Source organism: Plectropomus leopardus, chromosome 17, assembly GCF_008729295.1.
Source record: "Plectropomus leopardus isolate mb chromosome 17, YSFRI_Pleo_2.0, whole genome shotgun sequence".
Classification (NCBI taxonomy): domain Eukaryota; kingdom Metazoa; phylum Chordata; class Actinopteri; order Perciformes; family Serranidae; genus Plectropomus; species Plectropomus leopardus.
In genome coordinates this window covers 26,889,049-26,902,314 of record NC_056479.1, presented here as the reverse complement: position 1 = coordinate 26,902,314, position 13,266 = coordinate 26,889,049, and the positions used below count along the sequence as shown (strand labels likewise).

General features: G+C 39.9%; 1 protein-coding gene across 1 annotated transcript in view; it reads right to left on the bottom strand.

Moving 5' to 3' along the window:
* Positions 1 to 13,266, bottom strand: part of srebf2 (sterol regulatory element binding transcription factor 2) — a 28,900-nt gene that overhangs the window by 842 nt on the left and 14,792 nt on the right. Inside the window, 16 exon segments of the mRNA XM_042504166.1 lie at positions 433 to 544; positions 2,970 to 3,146; positions 3,780 to 3,887; positions 3,889 to 3,952; positions 4,824 to 4,956; positions 5,536 to 5,645; positions 6,604 to 6,721; positions 7,870 to 8,041; positions 8,169 to 8,338; positions 9,612 to 9,861; positions 10,245 to 10,420; positions 10,533 to 10,737; positions 11,722 to 11,873; positions 12,389 to 12,503; positions 12,604 to 12,885; positions 12,983 to 13,135. Of these exon segments, the coding sequence (XP_042360100.1) occupies positions 433 to 544; positions 2,970 to 3,146; positions 3,780 to 3,887; positions 3,889 to 3,952; positions 4,824 to 4,956; positions 5,536 to 5,645; positions 6,604 to 6,721; positions 7,870 to 8,041; positions 8,169 to 8,338; positions 9,612 to 9,861; positions 10,245 to 10,420; positions 10,533 to 10,737; positions 11,722 to 11,873; positions 12,389 to 12,503; positions 12,604 to 12,885; positions 12,983 to 13,135 (2,497 nt within the window).

The following is a 13,266-nucleotide window of genomic DNA, read 5'->3' as shown; positions in this document are numbered from 1 at the left end:
ATATATAATTATAAATGTAGATTTCTTAAAAAAATTCTCTAGTCATCTGACAACTCTTAAACTAATACACTATCTTTTTTAAACAAATTTTCAGGGCATTTTTTGGTCATCTTTTACTGATTTTTTTTTTTTTATAATTTGCGGGACATTTTATGCCAAGTTGCTGACTGTCTTTTCCCATGTTTTTGAAAGAAACTGCACCAATTTGCTCACGTTTCAAAGGTTTAAATGTTTGTGAAAGGCGTCCGAGCGCAGCACAAGAAACATTATGTCAGTCCATTGTCAAAATGTTACAAGCATCCCATCCTGCTGTGCTGCGCTGTTACAATCTCTGCTCCTCGCTTTAAGATTGCGAAACCACAGAGCACCGTGACCGAATAACAGCGCAACATTCACGCCTCAAACAGGCGAGTAAAAGGAGGCGTCTCTTACCGGCCGTGTAGGAGTTGTGTGTCCTGCGTCGGAGGTTGTGCTCCAGCAGCTGGTGTGTCCTTGTGGGACTGGCTCCAGCCATCAGCCTCACTGTGGTCTCATGAAGAAACACCTGACAGAAAACACACACACACACACACACACACACACACACGTCAGAGCCACAACAATCGTCATCATCCATCGCTCTGTACGTTTACATGCACGGTTTAGTGGAGCTGTGGTCATAGCTCCTCCCGCTGGTTTCTATTGATCTGTATTATTTATAGAGTCTGTAACTGCGCTGAGAAAACTCTTCCTTATTTGATTAGTTTTAAGCCACCAAAAAAAGAGTCAATATCAGTTTAAATGTACGTTATATTTAGAATTTTTCACCGCTTTACCTTGCTGTAAGACAGCCTTTACCGCTGGGATTTGAAGCCGTTATGTCAAAAACATCAGACTCCACTGAGAAAAATGTCATTGAAGAGCGGAGCTGCTGCTCTACTGCTGCTGTTGTGGAAGGTGAAGAGGAGCAAATATTCAAACATCATTTACACTTAAAATGGTATTGATTTTTTTAGGTGGCTGAAATATGTTTTGCTGCAGCCTCGTCCACAGCAGGACATCGCTTAGCTTCCGCGTCGGTGTTGTGAGACTGTGCTTTATTTATCAGAGGAGGGGGGTGGCTGGAGTGGGACTTTTTTTTATTTTAAATAAATAAATACTACCTTTTAAAGTTGTATGCCCCTCACCTAAGCCAAAATTAAAAGCACAAAATCCCTCTTCAGTGCTTAATTTAAAAAAAAAAAAAAAGAAAAAAAAGCAGCACCTCTTCCCCCCTCATAGGTGACGAACAGTCCCTAACCACGGACACAGAGGGGTGCAGCGACATGCAGAAAACCTCATACAGTTAAAGTTCGACTGAGCTGTTTACATGACGAAAAAGCTCCAATCGCATGGTCTGGGTGTATTTGTCTGATTTTGAGGAATTCGATTCAGTCCGATTTCAGTCGCACTATTATGTTTACATTTATTTTAAAAGTCCAGTTTTAACCGGAGTAACACAGTAATTAAATTTTTTCTAACATCATGTAAACGTACTGATTTGCAGAAAAACTTTGATCCCTCACATCGTTTGACTCCACATAGAGCACACGATGTGGAAGAAACACTCAGCCTTTCATGCAACGCGCCTCGCAGCGCCACGAGCGAGCGCTTCTCAGCCCGCGGTCTCACAACAGAACCGCATAAAATGATGCATTCGTGTTTTTTTTTTTTTTTTTTAACAAGTCAAAACATAAGAAATGATCACCAACCGCTGTGAACGCAGCGGTTGTTAAAGACCCTCTGGCAACAGCGATGACTCCTCCAGTAAATCTTACGAGTGTGATTGATGATATATTAAACTGCGGAGAGATTTCTGCAGCTGCTGAGACTCGGGGAGAGAACTTGATTTCCAATGAATTATCGCAAACAAGATTAGCAGGTCCCAGCTGATTCCTGAGCTTATTATCGGCGCAGAGCAGAGTTTCTGTTAACGTGACATGGGCCAGCAACATATTGAGGGTATTATTACTTTTAGTGTTACAGATTTACAGATCTGGAGAGCTGCCTGCTTTTCAATGTTATGTCATTAGAAATGTGTTTTTCTTTGGCCGAAAGGTACAAAATGAAAGCTGATTTAATAACTAATTTAATGTCTTGTTAAAGGAATTTGTCCTTTTTTTTCAAGATTTAGAGCTACAGGATCGATAAAGGAATCAAAAACATGAATATACTGGCTAATCTTGCCAATTTGCTGCAGGGAAATAAAGTGCATTCAAGGTCAGAAGGATGAATCCTTGGCAACGCTCTACTGCAAATGGTTTTCCACCTATTCTGCTCTACATAATGTTTAGGGTTTTTAGGGGCTTATACAGCGTTCATACAGATATTAACCAATACATTTCTATGTCTTAAAGTTTTTAAGGACCATATATTATCTAAAAGGACAACCAATGCTCCTAATTGGTTCTTTATCATTACTATATAATAGCATATATTATATATATATATATATATATATATATATAATATATATATATATATATATATATATATATATAAATATATATATATATATATATATATATTTTTTATAATAAAATAATGACTTCAGAACACAAATAGAGCTAAATATTTAAATATGATGTAGGGACTGTGTTATTTTTGGGGGGGGGGGGGAGGGGGTGGTGCAAAAAAGGGGAGGCATGTCAAATAATTTTTTAAGCACTGGGGAGGGACCTGTTTTTTTTTTTTATTTTTGGCTTAGAGGAGGGGTATGAAATTTTAAATGACTGTATTTTGTATTTATTTTCCTGCTAATTTTGAAAGAAAACATGTTTTCTTTGAAAGATTTTGGCTATCTTTTTTCTTTAAAAATTGTAGTGAGTTCCTTTCTTTCATTTTTTTAGGCAATGTCTAAAGAAAAACTGTGGCTTTTTTCTCTTTAAATTATTATCTTTTAAATTTTTTTTAAAAAGAAAATCCAAACACTTGATCTCGTCACGTTGTACCTTGTGTTGCGCCTGTCTGTAGCACTGTGTGAGCTTTCTGAGCGCGCTGAGGTCCCTCTGGAAACCCGCCAACTGGGATCCAGGAGCCAGTCCAGGTTCCCCGTTACTGCTGCCTCCTCGCTGCCATAAACTGGTCCTCAGAGTCAGCAGAAGGTCACAGATGAGGAGCTCCACCCCCTTAAAAGAGAACGAAAACAAAGTGCTGTTGGATGTCTTTACATAAAATGCATTATTTGAAAAGAAAAATATTTGTTTTTTGCCATTATTGCACTGATTTTTTTTTTTATTTTGATGGATGCATTTAGGACCCAAAGTCACAACCCGATAGCGATGACCAACCACCATCATCACCAACGCATCTCACAACATGCATGTCGCACATGAACAGTAAGGGCGTGATATTCAGTGCTGTCTAAGGTGAAGTGGTGGCGTGTGTAGCGGGTGCGTGCAGATCGGGGAGGCCTCTGTACTGCACTGCAGACACATTGCACTCGGCTGCAGGATCATGCAATGCAACTACAATGCACCACAGCCACCTCCTGCCACCCACACTGCGCACACACACACAGCCCCACAGCAGCCTGACCCCAACTCAGCATGCAGTGTGTGTGTGTGTGTGCATGATGATCGCATTACTTTAGTGAGTGTGGATACTTTAATGTACAGCGTAAGACAGGTTTTTGGGGCTTGTGTGTGCGTGAGTGTAAGACAGTAGACAGGATTACATAACAAGCGCTCTAATCACAGACTCAGAGCAGATCTTAAGGGGATAAGCGATTTGAGCACCCTGATGTATTCTTTGTTCACTACCTTGTTCAGCCAGTTCCCGGTCTGGGCGACGGGCACCGAGATGCTGGAGCGCAGGTAGCTGCTGGCTCTGTCGCAGTGGGACAGGCAGGCTATCGCCCCCTCTCCCTTTCAGAGGGGACAGACTCATCTGGACCGCCTTGCAAAGCAGCAGAACAGCTTTGGGCAGAGGGTGGCTGGAACAGAAGGACAGTGAAGACGGTTACTGTGGTTTCTTCAAGTTTTGTTTTATTGTCAAAAGCGCAATTTGAATTCTATTGTTTCTTTTCTTTAGAAGCACAAAATACCTTTTACCCGTGAAACTGGGAGTGTTTTGTGGACTTGGAAGCTTTACCCAACTTTTCATTGCCATGAGGTTGAGCTGACAGTGACTGAATTTCCATTTTGGGTGAACTATCCCTTTGAGACGCTGCAAAAAGTTTAGTCTCTCTGTCTTTTTCTCGACACGACTGGTGCGGAGAGATGAATGTGCCATCGTCTTGTCTGATTTTTACAAATCAAAAGATCCTTGTAGTGTTTAACGATTCAAACTTGAATGGAGAATGAATGCTCCACCTTTTAATCTTTGTTTATTCTAGTTTCTGTGTCATCATGTAGGAGCTCGTGTTATTAACCCTTTGAAACCTGTAGTGACCTTCCTTGTGACGCCTTTTACAAGTTTTAAAAATCTTTGAACAAGGAGTAAACTGGTGCAATTTCTTTTGAAAACATGAGGCTCAAGTTGCAGTGAGCAACCCCCCCTTTTTTTTTTTTTTTTTTTTTTACAAATTCAAATACAAATTACAAAGATATTAGTACTTTTAGATTTAAAAAAATCTAAGGAAAGTTTCTAAGGGAAAAAATATCTTAACTATATTTATAATTATATAATTGCATATTTAAATAGTCACATAATAATTATTAATAATTTGTAATAATTTTGTTAAAAAAAATCAGGTAATCTACTTGTTTTTACAAATGTCTTACTTATTTTAGGGTCATTTCTTCTTTTGTTGCTTGTTGTTTTTGTTTAAAGGGTTAAGACCTACTAAAAGAAGTTTGACTTACTCAAGCGTGTGCAGAGCCCTCGGCATCCGCTCCGCCTCTGCCAACAGTGACCTCACTGCGACATCATCACCCTGCAGCCAATGCACGGCAGCCTTCAGGACCAGAGCCCACCAACGACTCACTGGGTCTCCCACTGGCAGGAAGAGAGGGAAATTATGTAGAAATAAAACAACAATAAAGACAAACTGGCTACAATCTAAGAGCTTGAATGTTTTTTTTTGTGGCTGTGAAGAGCTTTAATTGTGCTTTAATGAGAGCTGATGTGATGGTTAAGACCGCAGTGTTTCTGTCTTGCTCTGAGCCTCCTGCGCTATTAAAAGCCGTATGTGTGTGATGATATAAAAAGGCTTTGTGTGCAGAATGTCTCAGTGTGGAAACAAGAATTGATTAAGGCTGTAGCTAATTAACATCCTCTGAACAGATCGTCAATGTGTTCATATCCATCGCAAGTCATTTATTACCACAAATCAATGACTGCAAGTGTTATCTGTGATAATCCAATAAAAAGTTAATCCCAAAAGCTAAATTGGCTGTCAGTGAACGGCAAATGGAGCAAAGAAAATCCATTCATGTTGACAGTAATAACTGTGATGGCTATCTGGTTAATCTTCACTGCAGAAAAAATGTTGAATCTCTTCCCCCACGCCAACATCCGATGTGATTCATGCTTTATTGTGATTGGGCAGGGTGGTTCTCCTCACGCTGTTCATACCTGGCGTGGTGGTGTGATTGGGAGGAGTTGAGAAGGGAGGAGGAGGGGAGTGAGAGTCTTCTGTACAGCTGTTCAACAACTGGAGGAACTCCAGCGCACTGGAAAACTCCCTGAGAGAGATGCAGACAACAAAAACATAATGATATCCACGGTTAACGAAATAAATGATTTTTATTGTTCATACATGTCTGACTTGTATGTCGGTAAGATTTTTTTATGTACTACTTAAGTTAATAGACTACGACCTCACTGTCATTTATTTATTATTGCTTTTTTACTGTGATTTTATTTATTATGATTGTTGTCTTTTAAATTGCACTATTTTACTACTTGGCACTTTACTACTTTTTCTTTTTTTTTTTTTTAAATCTAACTCTTTTCTTTCATGTTTTGCACCAGACAGAGAGTTGCTGTTGATAATTTTGTTGTCAGATTCTGATTCTGAAACTGGGATCAACATAATTTTCCTTGTGGTGTGTTCAGATGCCTTTAACATACATTTAACCTTTGAAACCTCTTAAAATTAGTTTGATGTCTTATGAAAAAAAAAGAAAAAAGGCAATGCGCAACTTGGCAGGATATCTCCTTCAAAAAAATTTAAATAAAATAAAATAAAATTAGAAAATTCTAAAAAAAAAAAAAAAAAAAAAAAAACTAGGGAAATGCTTAAGTTCTAATAATATATTATAGCATAATATAATATATTATAATAACATATTTAAAATTATGCTACAGAAAATGAATACATTTATTATTTTATCAATTTTAAGCAACTTTTTTTCTTTCAAGTAATTTTCTTTTTCGGTTATTTTTATGTTAGGTTTTTGTTTATTTGTTTTATTTCTTTCCCTTTCTGGCTTAATTTCAGGTAATTTCTTAGTTACAAAAGTTACTTCTTGTATTTTTTTTTACAAATATCATGCTATTTTTTGGGCCATTTCTTAAGTTTGTTATTGCATTTTCCCCATTCTATTAAAAGAAATCAGGCAGGTTCACTTAGGTTTCAAAGGGTTAAGTCAGTAATTCACACAAAAATGCCAAAACCACTGCTGGTACGTGCTGCCTTACCCTGAGTCGTTCTTGTGTTTGCCTGCTTCAGACTCGCTCTGCGGCTGGATGAGGGTGTGAACGGCTCTCTCTAAAAGCTTCCTGCAGAAGCAGCGGTGCAGCTGGGCGATGGGGTCAACTGGAGGAGGAGAAAAAAAAAGAGAGAACAGATCACATCATAGCACACACCATCGTGAATTTACATATTCTTCCCTTATATCAAATATACGGCACATGTTTGCATACGCAGATAAGGGAAAAAGAAATATCATGCAAAATAATCAATAAATGATTCAGGTCCAGCACAACTGTGCCCACATTTAAGAGCAAACTTCAAACTTTCATATTCTCCTAGGCGTCTTTGTTATTATGCTGATGTTGACAACTCCTAATATGTTTATGCAACTTATGTTATCACATTTTCTCTTATCTGTCTTACAATATAAAGCACTTTTGAGTTTATGTGAAATAAAATGTGCTACATAAAAATATTGCCATGACCATTGCCATATATAGTTTTTTTCCTAATGTTTACTTTTTATATTGCTTTGTGTTTTTCTTCTTGTTTTGCAAAATGCCCTTCGCTGCTTTGTAGGATTACTAAAGGACTATCGCATCTTTTCTTATAAGTATTAAACATTTAAAAATTGATCACTTTCCAAGCAATCTGCGAACCCATCAGCTATCATTCGATGACAGTAAGTCTGAAGGCAACAGCAAATAATTCAGGAGATCCAGTGCAACCAGTGTGATATGTGGACCTCTTCTGTGCTCTGGCCATTTCTCTATAAACAGATATCTGTAAATACATGCAGATGAATATACTGTATGTCTCTCACTGACTGTTTCTTCTACATAAGCAGATATCTGTTTATAGAGAGTTTTTATCATCTAAATTTCCCACCACAACCAAAGAATCACAATAGTAATTCTAGGTTCAAGCACAACCCAAAACATGACTCAGTGATATATATCCATCCACTTATTAGTATTATCACTAGAAGTAAATATGTGGATTAATACTTACAATTAAAGATGCAACTAAAAAGTCTCATTTGAAAATGTTACAGTTCATATTAAAGAAAGTTCATCTTGCAATATGATAAGGACTTCTTTAAAGGAGCTAGGTGTACCGTAAAAGCATGACGTCATCGGTTTAATCTTGTGTAAAAAAGTCAAATAATAAATCATTAAAAACATTTTGGACTGATATTTCTGAGGTAAAATTAGAAAGAAAAGACAACAGAAAAATAGACTATGGGCCATACTCCTGTATTTCTGACATACCTGGGTCTCTCTGAGACGTGTACACCCCGTCGCTGCTCTCTGACTTCACCGACCAATCGCAGCTCAGGAAGAACTGCCGACCCAGCGGGGTGAAGAGCCAGCGCAGGCAGTCAGGGATCGTCTTGGTCTCTGATTGGTAGGCCGCACTCTCTGCACAGCTCAACAAATAACCCTGAAAAACAGACACGGAAGAAAAGACGCTGATAACAAAAAGAAAAGTCATCCAGAGTAAATATCACTGAGATAAACTGGATAAATACTCAAACTCGGGATAAATCCCAGAGAGAGGACAGACTCACAGGCAGACAGGAGAGGTGGTGGCCCAGCACAGTGCGCAGGGTGGTTGCTGCAGTGACATAGATCTGGGTGAGCTGGGCCGGGGCCATTTTGCCTTGGGCGCTCTCGCTGAGGTTGACTGCGCTCAGAGACACAGACAAAGCCCACAGGCTGCTACGCTGAGGCAGCTTTCCTACAGAGAGAGAGAGCAGAATCTGTATCAGTGCATGTCAGAGGAAAAGTAGTGTGATATTAATCTCTTGTAATTAAAAGGTAACGTCTGTGCTTTTCAACCTGCACCCCTTTTGCCCATGCTGCAATGTAACTACTCAAGGTATTTTTGCAAAATTTACTAAAAGTTCTAGATTTTGCCACAGATAGGCTGAGATTATATTAAGTGTCTTATGCTGGCTACATGCTGCTCGCATGCTTGCAATGTTCACACAGACAGATTTGTTGCTGCAGCATCGCTGGACAGCTGTCTGCTGCTATAACTACTGTATTTCTACAATTAAAAGCTCTACAGTGCTCTATTTTATGGAGCCCTTCAAGTCACTGCAACAACACAGTCATGCAAATATTTAACAATTAAAAGCCTTGGGTCAACAACTGAAGAGACTCTGACAGAAACATCAGCATAGGGCTTTTATTCTGAAATTGAAACAGGAAAGGTTGAGTTTAAGGATATTATTTATATCTTGTCATGTAACAGATGTAGACACTGAAACTGTAGTGAAAGATGTTATAAAGTCAGTATGACCATCAAAACACCATTTTTCACTGTGTATTTTTGCTGAAAACCCAGTGCATCACACGGTAAAATCTGCAAGACTTTGAATGTCTGGATGTTTCGCAGCTGAGCAGCAGCTACATCGGGGCTGAGAAACGCCACTCACGCGAGCAGAACGACTGTCAAAAATGTTTAAAAATTGCTACTGTGACACGCGCATTTATGCAGGCAGCGTGGCGCTGACATAACAAAAGGATCCCTACAGAGATAGATCTTTTTGTTAAAGAGTAAGATCCTTTTTGTTTTTTTTAGAATCAGTCCCAAAATTGCAATCGTCTTTAAACCCACCAAGGTCTATTTAAAAAACAAAAAAACAGTAACAGCCTTCGTGATCTGCCTTTATACCATTCCACAATCTTTAAAAAAAAGGCTATCTCTGCAAGGATCCTCCCCATAGTGTTGTTAGACACTGAGCCTGTCAGTGGCAAAGACGAGCACTTTTAGTGGATTGAAACTGACAGCGCAAACATGTCTCGTGTGGTTTACATTGCCAGTCTCACTGCAGCCCTTTGTGGTACTCTCGCTCAGTACTGGACCACTTTCAGAAATATTGTTCCCATTAGTTACTATACAAAACATGGGAAAATAGGGTCCAGAGTGAAAAATATTGAAGTTAGTGGCGTCACTATTTATCCTGCCTTTTAACAGCATCAGCCCTTTTCTTCCAAACACTCACCTGTGAGTTGCAGCTGGCTCAGCCGGTGGTAAACCAGAGCTGCATCCTTCGCACTCGTCCTGGCCTCCTCCCCCTCATGCTTTCCTCCAACCTGATGAACCAGCCAACCCAGAGGAGTTGGACGATGCAAGAAGTAGCGAATCAGATTCCAGCACAGCGAGCAGACCAGGTCCAGATTGGTTGAAGGAAGCGCTCTGGTCAAGACGGACAGGCACGTCTCCAAACTGGTCATAGCTGCTGTGTAATCTCCCTGCAGGAGAGAGGAGACAGGAAAATAGAAAGCTAATCAGTATTCAGTGAAGATTGACAGAAAAGCGGGCGATGAAGGTCATTAGAAATGAGCACGATTTGAACAAACGCTAAAAATAAACCTGCGCAGGGAATAGGAAGGCTTAACTGACACATCAAAACAGCGAGAATCAAAGCAGACCTTTGAGCACGTCCAAAACTGGAGAAAAGAATAACTGGACCCAATATTCACACTGTCACATGAAACAGAAATAATAGTATGACAATTTTTCCTATTTTTGGAAATGTTACCTCACTCTTTGTTGAGATGTTTTCTGAACACAAAAATCTCTTATGTAAGAGAAAAGACTTATAAATAGCATCCCAGGACTCGTGTGTACTCACTCGGTTAAGATGCAGGTCGGCTTGTTTGCGATGCCTCCAGAACGACACAGATTTTGGCGAGTGCAGGGGTGTGACGGGTTCCCACAGATAGAGCACCCGGACACAGCCCCACACTGCTCCCACACCGCTCAGCACCCACACCATCACCCACGGCAACAGGCACCGCAGCCAGGACGCTGGAGGGTGAGAAGAGATGAAACATTTTAGAATACTTCATGACCGAGTTTCCGCCTGCATCACTAAATCAGTCGCTTCCAGACTATCGACTTGTGTTTTGGTGCTCCTCACCAAAGTCCTGAGTGTGAGTTGGGAACCAGACGAGTGTTCGAGTTGGCCCGTGGCCCCCAGACAGGTTGGGGCTCCCTGAGGCCTCAGAGCCCAACAGAGACGGCAGCGGGTTTAGGGACAGGCAGAAGAAGGTCAGGGCGCAGAGAAGCAGCCGAGAACCGTCCATCACTCCGACCGAGGAGGGAGATTCTGGCTCACTCTTCATCTGCGAGACAGTCAGAGAGAGCAGGTTCACAATTAATGAATAATTGCACTAACGTGCCTGTGGAATAATTCAGAATCATGTCACTTATTAAACTTACATCATTTACGTTGTACAGAATGCTTTTGCAAGACTGTATTTAGTGATGGTTACATAATCATGGTCATGCTTTTTAAATAATGTAGAATTTAAATCTTATTTAGAAATAGAGAGAGCCTTAGAAAGACAAATATTTATCATTCACACACCAGATCATCTACATCTTTTTCAAACCTCCGTCCTTATAACACTCAAAATCAATAAATTAAACTGAAGATCAGTTTGTATCTAACAAGAATGTCTCTATCCATAAGTCTGATAAACAGCAGTGTGCTCGAAACTGTTGATGACAGAGATGACGTACTACTGGCAGAAAAAATTGCCACTCGACACTTTGCTTTCATTTTGTTAATAGTTCATTTGTTAGAACTTGTTCATTTTTAACAGTAACCATAAATAACTTGTATTGGTCATGTTCAGTTATCTTGCAGCAACACACTGTTGCAGGCTTTCTTTTGGAGTTTTGTGCCTGAGCACAACATAGGGCCCTTTGAGCAACATAGGGCCCATTCAATTAACTTACTGAATTTTATCAAATATGAATCAATAGAGATTCATCAGATACAGAAACAAAACGAACAGCTGTCAGAGGGATATAATGCACATCGGAATGATAGCGGAGGAGAGCATCTGGTTACTGTGGAGAGCACCAAAACCTTTCACTTAAACATAAATTGAAAATGTTGTGTCATCAAAAGTGTCGAGCTCCGTACCACAAATCAGGCTTTAGTGACGAATTGTGAGACTCCTGAGCAATCTTCACAATAAAAGTGATCTAGTTGTTCACTGGTGGGAAGCTTTTACTGTCAAACATCAGCAGTAAGGAGCAGTAAGCTTCATATCAATTGAATGAACTGCACTTCTACTTTATAAACTAAGGTGTGTTACCTGATCGTGCTCCAGTAAGGGGCTGCCCGGCTCCGAGTCCACACAGTAAGGAGAGAACTGGTGAGGGGAACCAGAACCAGAGTCCGAGGCTGGAGGTGACATCATCACTATTTCCTCTTTAAGCTCCACGTCTTCAGACAGAATCACTTGCTCTTAGATAAAGAGAGACAGAGACTCGATGAAATCTCATGTTGCTACAGTATTGTTAAAGGTAAACAACAAAAATTTGTTTTTATCTGGGACTCATGTGACCCAAATTATGTCCTTCTTGGCCAACAAAACATGTATCAATAACTAAAAAGGACATTTTATATGTGTAACATAAAAGTATTGATCCTGCCTTTTATTTTATTATATTTATTTTAACTTATTTTATTTTATTACTTTGATGTTTGTTTTGCTTTTTCTTTTATTTATATTAAAAAAATAATTTTTTTAAATATCTTGTTACTCATCTAAGTATTTTGGTTAACTTGTTTTATCTATTATTATTATTATTATTGTTGTTATAGTTTATTTTATTTTCTTTGTCTGTGGGGATGTGAGACTGTATGAGGAGATGTGTATTTGTAAAATGATGAAAATGTTTTGAAATTTTAATAAAAATATTGTAGACGACATTGCTGCAGCTCATGCTCTGCTTGTGAAATTCAGTAAAAATACTTACTGTTCTTCTGGTTTCCCATCTTAAGAGCCAAGTTCTCCTGCCGTAGTTTGTGGTTGACCTGCTGCAGGTACTTGATGTAGTCGATGGCCTTCCTCAGCACTCCTGACTTGTGCATCTGGGACAGAAGACATGTAGGAGGACATGTGAGGATCCAACTTCTATCTGGCTCATGAGTGAAAATTTAAAGACTGAAATAATTCACATTAATCACTAACCTTTGCGTCGTTGCCCATGACCAGATCTCTGAGCTCGATGATCTTGTCGTTGATGGATGACCGGTACCTCTTCTCGATGATGTTGTGGGTCGTCCTCCTCTCGCCCTCCTTCACCACTCCTCCGGGACCTACCACTCCTCCCATCACCTGACCCTGATCCACGCTTGTTCTGGCTGCGTTCGTGCATTGGGAGGAGCCTGGCTGGAGCTGCTTAATAGGCAGTTTGTCTCCTCCTCCCATCACAACAGGGACGGTGGTCAGGATGTTGCTGCTCATAAGCGTCTGGGACGGAGGTCAGTAGCAGGGCGTTAGTGTTCAGCTAAAATTGTGACCATAACAAATAACTAAAATGCAAAAGATCAATTATGTTCGCGTATACCGGGACTTGCAGAGCTGTGTTCTGGATGGGCGTAGTCAACGTGGTGATGCCTGTGGGGCTCTGCATGGTAGAAAGCACCTGTGTGCCGTCTGGTTTCAGTGTCGTCAGGACGAGAGAATCTGTCTTCAGAATCTGAGGCTGCTGGACCAGAACCTGAAGGAGAGACGTTTAAAGGTCAATTTAGATGGATTTTGTTTGTTTATCAGCAGCTTAAAAGATCGAAACATTCAGAACTGCTGGGCCTCAACTCATCTTTGCATCCACACCAAACACTGTGAAACAAA